Genomic DNA, 9,075 nt, shown 5'->3' on the forward strand with positions numbered 1-9,075 from the left:
AAAAGGTAATATTTTTTTTATAATCAAAAATATTCCCATGCATAGCATGGGCTCAATACTAGTATATATCTAAATTGTAATGAAACCATTTTGATATAACAAAGAGAAATGGTGTTCATAATGCCACAAAAAAATTGAAAATCACAAAAAAAATCAATAGATTTGATATTATATTAATAAAAACTTCTCAAATAGAAAATCTTGAAGATAACCAAAAAGAGAGTGACTTAAGAGAGTCATATAATTGGTTTCTATAGTCAGCTCAGAATCATTCCTAGCTGAATATACAACCGGTAGACCAGAAATCAGAGTCTATGTTGCGAGCCAAATCTTAATGTCCCCGCTTGGGTCACAAGCTCTTGCTACGAAGCTCGACACCCAAAGTACGTTTCTGTGCTCTATATAAACAAAGCCAACAACCGAAGAACCACCAATGTAGGAGGAAATAAAGTTTACTAGACCCTAGCCCGCGTGCCAGCGCGGATATGAATTTTCAATTTTTAATTATTTATTTTATTAACTGATGTATTTATAATATTCGTTCATATTATATTCATTAAGTAAATAATTTTTTTTTGCATCTTAAACTATCTATTTTTTTACTAATGTGTGATATCATATAAAAAATATAAAAAAAAGAGTATAGAGTTAATTAGATAATTTTAAAAACAAAATATTTTCTTTCGTGTGCGATATCATATAAATAATGATCCGCCCATTTAACAAAAATCATGATTATTTTATGTGTAATTTTTTTTTATTTTGACCATTTCCTTAAAACTATATTAAATTTTACATATTTTAATTAGAATATTTTAAATATCTTTACCTTTTTATTTGAAATGCAACTCAATATTTTTTTAACAATTATAACAAAATATTTTAAAAATATTTTTAGAATTTGTTTGAAAAATATGAAAATTACATTTTAAATTAAAATTATCCTAAAATATGATAAGTTTTGATGTAAACGAAAACTCAAATTATGTAAAAAATAATGATATTCAATGATAATAACAATTTTAATTGATTATTTTTAAAAAAATACATTTACAAAAATATTGTTTGAAAGAAAATTCATTTATCTTTCAAATATAAAATGAAAATATTATAATTAAATAATAAAAAATATAAATAAAAACCATAAATTTAGCAAATGACAACTGAATTATATTATGCTAAAATTTTCTTTCTAACAATTTATCAAAAAACAAATGAGTTATGAGCAAATAATACCATATAATTTTTTTAAAACATAGCCATTCTTAAATATTTTTTGAATAAATAATTATTTTTAAAATTTAATCAACTGAAAATAATATACGTACAATTGTGTGAGTCAAATTCTAGTTTTATTGATGCATGTTATATATTAGTGCTTCATGTTTTAGGTAACATTTTAATGATGAATGTTTTTAAAAATCTCCATTATTAAAATTATTCACGTAAGGATAACTCATGAGTTTTTCTGGTTGATTAAATGACATTATGTCCAAATTTATTTAAGGATATTTCATTAAGGTAACTGAAAAAGACAAACAATAAAATAAGAAGTTTAAATTCATTTAAGTATATTTCATTAATGTAACTGAAAAGACAAGTAATAAATTAGACAGTTTTATTCATTTTAGGATATTTCATAAATGCAATTGAAAAAGACAAGAAAAAAAGTGAGTTTAATTAATAAAGTAAGAACATTTTCAAATGGATACTAGAGCTATGAACTACTTTTTTATGTGGGCTAAATCCTCATTTTAAGGCCCATATTTAGAAAATAATATCTAATAGAGGCCCATGAGACTAAAAAGAGCTGTAAACATTAGGAAGAGATTTCAGAAAAGCAAATGCAAGAGGAAGAAGAAGAAGAAGAAGCTAAACCTCTCTCTTTCTCTGTTCATGGCGCTTTTATCAGGAACTTTGCAGCTTACTTCTAATTACATTCCTGGTATGTTCAGATACTTCTCTCTTTGTGGAAGTTGCGTTGTAAGTATATATTTGTTCTTCTTCGTCTTTCTCCGATGGTTTTGTTTCCTAAGTGGGTTTATGTTTATTTCACTGGACCTAGAATCTTTCTGGAGAAAAGTTCTGTTCTTGGAATTAAAATTTGAAAATTTGTTTCTGGATAAGCTTTTTCTTTTATGTCGACCACTTGTTCGATGAAATGACTGTGTGGTATTGCATTTGTTATCAAGTTCAGTTCAGAAGTAAAGAAGTATTGCGTTTCTTTATATGGTTCTCTGATGAATCAATGTGTTGATGATATATGCTAGAAGTTGGGATCCTTTGCAAATAATGCTTTGCTTTTAGTTCATTACATTTGTTTGCTTTGTTTATTGTTGTAAAAATAATGGATTATACTCTCCTTACTTTGTATATTGTTGGCTTTTGGTAAACACAGGTTATGGAGTTTCAGACAGCAGGAGCTTCTCTAACTCTGTTGTGTCTAGAAGAACACTTGCTGTATCACCTTTCTCTTCCTGTCTGGTTCACATCCAGAATGGACGATATGCCCCTAAGATGATTTCATTTGTGTGCCGAGCAAGTTCTTCTGGCCATAGGAGAAACAATCCTGATTTCTCAAGAAATAACAGGAATGGTTTCAGAGGTAATAGGAACAGGCGGAACGAAGATAGAGACGGTTTAGACGGTGGTGGTGGTCTTGAAGACTCGGAAATGCTGTCTTCCAAGAACGTTCCTGTGTTCTCTCTGTCCAGTTCCCCGAAGTTCCAGGCTACTTCATCACCTGGACCAAGAGAGAAAGAGATAGTGGATCTTTTCAGGAAAGTCCAAGCTCAGCTCCGAGCTCGAGCTGCTGCTAAGAAAGAAGATAAGAAGACTGAAGAAGCTTCTAAAGGGCAAGGAGGAAAAGAGACTGAGACTGTGGACTCTCTTCTTAAGTTACTGAGGAAGCACTCAGGAGAACAGAGCAAGAAGAACGTTAGCAACTTTGATTCTGAAAAGCAGCTACAAGGAGATGATGATGATGATGCTGAAAGACAGGTTCACAGTTCCAATAATTTTGATTTGCGAAACAGGGATCATAATGCAACACGTTTTACCAGGCCTGCCTCAAGCTTCAGACGCAATTCGCCTGTACCTAGACATAAACCTCAGTCTAGTTACTCGAGTGAGGCTATTTTTGATGAGACGTCAAGTTACAGTGTGACTTGGACTCAGAAAAAGGATCAAGTAGTAGAACCTGAGCCTGAATATGAACCAGGACTTGCCCTTCTGGAATCAGAGCCAGAGCTAAAACCAGAGTCATTTTACGATGAGGAGGATGAAGATCATGATGTCCTTGTAGGTGAATTATCAAATGATGATGATGAGTCTGTCAATGCCGAGGAAGAAACTGAGAAAAATGAAGACTTGAGTGCACTGAAGTTGATAGAACTCAGAGCTATAGCAAAATCAAGGGGTCTTAAAGGGATTTCAAAGATGAAGAAAGCAGAGCTGTTGAATTTGCTGTGTAGTAATAAAGCATGATGATAGCTATTAACAAGAACATTGTTTTAGTTTCTGATACAGCCAATGAATCTCCAAATATTTGTTTCATTCATAATTTGTGCATTCTGATTAAAATTAGTTTTTTTTCTCCATTAGTTAAAGAGTTTTCCCTTTGGCTTCCAATTTCAAAGTTGTGATGTCCTTTGTGAGTTATGAAATTGAAGTCACTTTCTATATATAGTTTAGAGTGATGACTTGGTTTACTACATAATTGATTCAGATATTTAACTTGGTTAACTTTGGTTTATATTTTTATTAGAATTTTTTTGTTGATTTGGTTCTAGATAACTCGTTATCCATCAATTTATTTATACCCAATTCTTTTATCAATTAAAACCCATGGTTTGGATTCAGATATTTAACTTGTTTAAATTTTGTATATAATTTTGTTATAATTTGGATGAAGAAAACTCATTATACATCAACTTATTTATACCCATTTTTTTAATCAATTAAAATGGATTGAGTTTATCCTTTTTAACATCAGAAAATGTATCTTTAGTCACAAACGTGGAAATGTTTTAAGTACCAACAAGAAAGACACCAGTCTTTAGGTGAAAAAAAAAACAAAAACAGAAGATGATCGGGAACAGATTGCAAACAAGGATCGGGATGTAAGGTTTCACGATCGGGATTAGAATGGTTCGCCGGTAAGGATGTTCGCCGATTAGGGTTAGGGTTTTAGGTGGTTTTTTTTAGCTTAGGGATTTAGATTCTATCTTGCTGATAACGTGTTGTGAAACTAGAGAATATAATCTATGTTTCTGTATTATTCATAAACATAAGGAGCCCTTTATATATAGAGAATTACACCGTCATAGAATAATGGAAAGACTAAAGAAAGTAAATACAAATATGAAAAGAGTATAAATCATAATTTAATAAAGAAAAGGCAAGATGCTGATTCCCTCTCTCTCCTCACGGTCGACTATCTCTCTCTCTAGCATTGGGCCGGTTATGAACCGGGCCGGTTATGGACATCCACAATATGATTTATAACACTCCCTCTTGGATGTCATAACCATACATGGATTTTAATACGCTTTAGATGTTGTCTCATTAAAACCTTACCAGGAAAACCCAGTGGGACAAAACCATGGTGAAGGAAAAAGAGTACAACACGTATTACTCCCCCTGTTCTGAACAACTCGCGGCTGGCCTCATGAACAGCCAAGATCTCCGAATGGTTTGAAGATGTGGCCGCGATCGTCTGCTTCATGGAACGCCATGATATGGATGTTCCACCATGTGTGAAAACATAGCCTGTCTGTGATCGAGCATTGTGTGGATCCGAAAGATCCACATGTGCCTCAGGTAATGAGTTTGTTCCAGGAGGTCTCAATTCACTGTTTCTCATCAACAGTTCATTGTTCTGCTCAGCGAGCAAGAGACAAGAGATCAGATTAGCATAAATTGTGAAGCCCTTCTCACGGTACTGTTGTTGTAACAACACATTGCTTGTGTGGAAGGTGGAAAATGTTTTCTCAAGCATATCCTTATCCGTTATATCATCACCACATAGTTTCAATTTTGAAACTATTTTAAACAGGGCCGAGTTATACTCGTCCACGGACTTGAAGTCCTGGATTCTGAGATTCCTCCAATCATACATAGCCTTTGGTAATAACACCGTTCTCTGGTGATCATATCTAGTTTTCAACTCTGTCCAAAGGTCTAGAGGATTCTCAATAGTCAAATACTGATCTTTGAGACTCTCAATAAGATGATGGCGTATAATTAATATCGCATTGTATCTATCTTTCTCACTTGCATTATTGCCCTCGGTGATACATTCACCGAGTCCCTTGGATTTTAAGATGATCTTAGCATCAAGTGCCCATTGCAAGTAATTATCTCCAGAGAGACTTAGGGCAGCAAAATCCAAGCTGTTGATTTTCGACATTTCATAATTTAGATTTAAAAGTGTTCAAGCGAATGCAATCAATATGCTAAAGCAATCCGGATTCTAGGTATGATGCAAATAGGTCATTCGTATATGATGCATACATGTTCAATCTTAGCATTCAGATTCTATATGCAATCAGTTCATACTATTAAGCATGCATGATGCAAACAAGCCGCACGGCTACAATCTTAGCAAACGGTTTCAATGCAATCAATACAATGGTTATTCGTTTTCAATCTTAGCAAACGATTTTCTAAGAGTTCAATGTGTAATTGCAATCAAACAGTCGAGCAATGCAACAATTAGTGTTCATTCGAGAATGTATGAAAACTATCAATACTAGCCGGACCATTATCAAGACGAGAATGCATAAATCATTTAACCTAGCAAGCGATTTCTATTTCAATTCAAGCATTCGGTTTTAATCAATCAAACAAGATAGTATTCAATTTTAATTTCAAGACATTAGGGTTTCGATCAAACAATCAATACGACTTCAATTTGAAAATCATTCAATCTGTTTTATCAATTCAAACAACCAAATTCAAGAATGAGATTATCAATCCTAGCAATTGATTTCGATGTGATCAAATTCAATACAGTTTTAATTAATCAAGGCTAGCATACTATATCCAAACATACAATCATTCAAACAATCAATTTCGATTCAAAGCATTAGATTAGGGTTTCAATTTTAATTCATTCAATCAATCAATTTGATTTCGAATTAGGGTTTATAAAATCGAATGTGTTTTAGTATTTGATGTTAGGAGTTTTCAAGGCTCCTAAGACAAATGCTGTAGTATAAATGATTGTCGAACCAGTTCTGAGGGATATCAAAGCACTGAGAATGCAAGTACTCACTTAATCTAAGTGCAACCAATGATTTAGATGGGTTTTAAGCTATGACTAAAACTTTAAAGCAATAACAGAATGATACTTCTTGACTAAGGGAAAAGAGAACTCATGGGCATAGGGATTAGACCTTGGGTGATCAAGTATCGAACTAAGGATGGCAAATGATCAATCAAACTATCAACCTTAAGCCTAGACACAATTCTAAGCAAGCTCTATGTCTAGATAAATGCTCATTTGCTAACATATCTCAAACATCAAATGTCTTTGGTTGAATAATATGAAAGCAATCATTACTAACAAGTCTATTAGCTATCTTAGCACCTTTAACAACAAATGTCTTTGGCAAAGTATACTAAAAGCCTAGGAGAGTTGTCTCAGGCATTTCATCAAACACTTTTCGGGTGGGAAATGCCTATTGATCAACTTTTGAGTGGCCAACTCAGAAGATGCATTAGGAATACTCTACTAGCAAGGAACAAGAATGATCTACACTAAAACATCCTAGAACTAACCTAATCACCCTTAATCTCCCTAACCCATGAATTCAAAAGGTGATTACTCACTAATCTCCATGATTCCTCTTAAACCCATGTTGGATTTCAGATTAATCATGTAGAGAAACACAGGAAATAGATAAGAACACAGAATTCTCAATAATAAACTGATCAATTGATTCAAAGAGATGACTTTCCAAGGTTTTTGGTGGTTTTTCTAAGAACAAAGATGATCCCCCTCTTGGTGGCTCCTAGAGTATTAAAAATAGGTTTAGAAAATAAAAACGTGCATAATGAAATGACCAAAAGGCCCTTGAGAAATCACAAGTTCGAGTAGAAATAAAACGCGCAGCGACCTCAGCCCGTCGCTCCGACAAGTCGCTCTAGGCTTCGGGAGCGACCTCACTGTGTCGCTGCGAGAGGTCGCTCCGGGTTCGTTCTCGCGTCTCTGGGTGATGAAACCGCGCGCGACTTCTCCCTGTCGCTCCCATAACGTCGCTCTCAGCTGGAGCGACCTCGCTGTGTCGCTCCGAGAGGTCGCTCCGGGCTCGTTCTCGCGTCTCCGAGTGATGAAACCGCGAGCGACTTCTCCCTGTCGCTCTGGTTAGGTCGCTCCAGTAGGGTGATCAGAGCGACTTGGTGGTGTCGCTCCAGACTGGTCGCTCCCATGCCTTGCTCGCCCAATGACCACTCTAAACACTCATTTTGAGCTCCAAATGCCTCCAAGTGTCTCCAAGAACTCCATGTGGTACTCCAATACCTGATAAGGACTCATGTATGCAAAATGCAACCTAAACATGGCTAAATCCTAATCTATATGATCAAAATGCACATGGATAATGGATAAAACAATAGAAATATGCAAGATATCAACTCCCCAAACTTGTTCTTTACTTGTCCACAAGTGAACTTTCTAGAACTCATAGGGAGAGAGGTTGAAGGTGGGAGCTCATAGCCAAAAGAAACACCACTAGCAAACACAATTAGCCCACTCTCTTATTACACTCTAGCTTCTCTAGGCCTATCTCAACTCCTTTTGTCCCTACACTCATCATCAAGCATCCACACATTCGAATCTGCCAACTCTCACATTCATTAAGCATAAGATATCAAGTGAATTCTTGCAAATGGTCAGTTGGTGGTCCAAGTCATTTGGTTGGGTAAGGGAAGGTTTTTATTCAAGTGATTCAAGAGGTTCAAAACATATGATCTTTAAGGTGGTTTACTCTCAAAACAAGTAGCCTTGACATTGCACATAATATATCTAAGAAAGGGACCAACTCATGCATACAATGCTCAATCTCCATTGTTCTACCATTTTCCCAAACATATAAGTTACACATTCACTCTCAAATGTCAAACCCAACTCACACCTCTCACCAAAAGATTCTAAAAACATCAGCTCTTTTTCCTTGAAATCTATAAGGATTTTTCACAACCTCAAAATGTCTCTCAGCTCCTACAACTTTGCTAGCCCCCTTTTTTTTTTTTTTTTTTTTTATTTATTTATTTATTTATTTATTTATTTTATTTTATTTTTTTTTAGGTTGGGAGCCAAGACTTTTCAAAACTAGAGCTGGAGGTTCTCTACTTATCCCAATAAATCAATTCACTTAAGCACAAGAATCTATCCTTTTTATTTCTCCCAAATCATGATTACAACGCTCACCCTCCCACCTATAGCTAGACAATAGAGTGTCCAATCCAGCAAAAATGAAGATCAAGCATTGTTGTTCCCGATACTCTCAACATTATGCACATGTAAAACTTTCCGAAGAAGGCCTCACTCATCAAACAATGAAAGCTTAAAAGGAAGGAAAGGTTTTGGGAGTGGTCTACCACTAGAGTTTGTCAAAAAGAATGGCATAAAAGATGTGACAACTCAAGTGTGTATAGCCATGACTCAGTACACAAGAGACCCCTAAGCAAGAAGCATTAAGTTCATCAGTTCAAATAAGGTTGTAGCTGGCTTCAAAGACTGAGTTTCTACAATCAACAAGTCTCAAGAAGAGTTTTCAAGGCTCGAAACATACAAGTCTTTTCGAGAGGTGCATGGCTACTCAGGTGCAACGTAGTGTTCTTTACAAGGCATTTAAATCATTGCTCCCAATGCAAGTGAATGCAACCTATATGCTCTAGACTCTCCTAATGGTGTCAAATGATGCAAACTAAATGAAAATCTTTTTTTTTTTTTTTTTTTTTTTTTTTTTTTTTATGGCAAATAGGTGTTCAATGCATGACTCAAATGAAACACAATCAAGCAAACATGATCAAAGATCTTGGTACCGCCCCCAAACTTGAGATACACAA

General features: G+C 34.8%; 1 protein-coding gene across 1 annotated transcript; it reads left to right on the forward strand.

Moving 5' to 3' along the window:
* The first annotated feature begins 1,762 nt into the window (after nt 1–1,762).
* Nucleotides 1,763–3,602, forward strand: LOC106387838 (rho-N domain-containing protein 1, chloroplastic). Its single transcript, XM_013827762.3, has 2 exons — nt 1,763–1,945; nt 2,399–3,602. The coding sequence occupies exons 1-2, from the start codon at nt 1,795–1,797 to the stop codon at nt 3,484–3,486; spliced, it is 1,239 nt and encodes a 412-aa protein (XP_013683216.2). The 5' UTR covers nt 1,763–1,794; the 3' UTR covers nt 3,487–3,602.
* The last annotated feature ends 5,473 nt before the right edge of the window (nt 3,603–9,075 follow it).

Source organism: Brassica napus, chromosome C3, assembly GCF_020379485.1.
Source record: "Brassica napus cultivar Da-Ae chromosome C3, Da-Ae, whole genome shotgun sequence".
NCBI classification, from domain to species: domain Eukaryota; kingdom Viridiplantae; phylum Streptophyta; class Magnoliopsida; order Brassicales; family Brassicaceae; genus Brassica; species Brassica napus.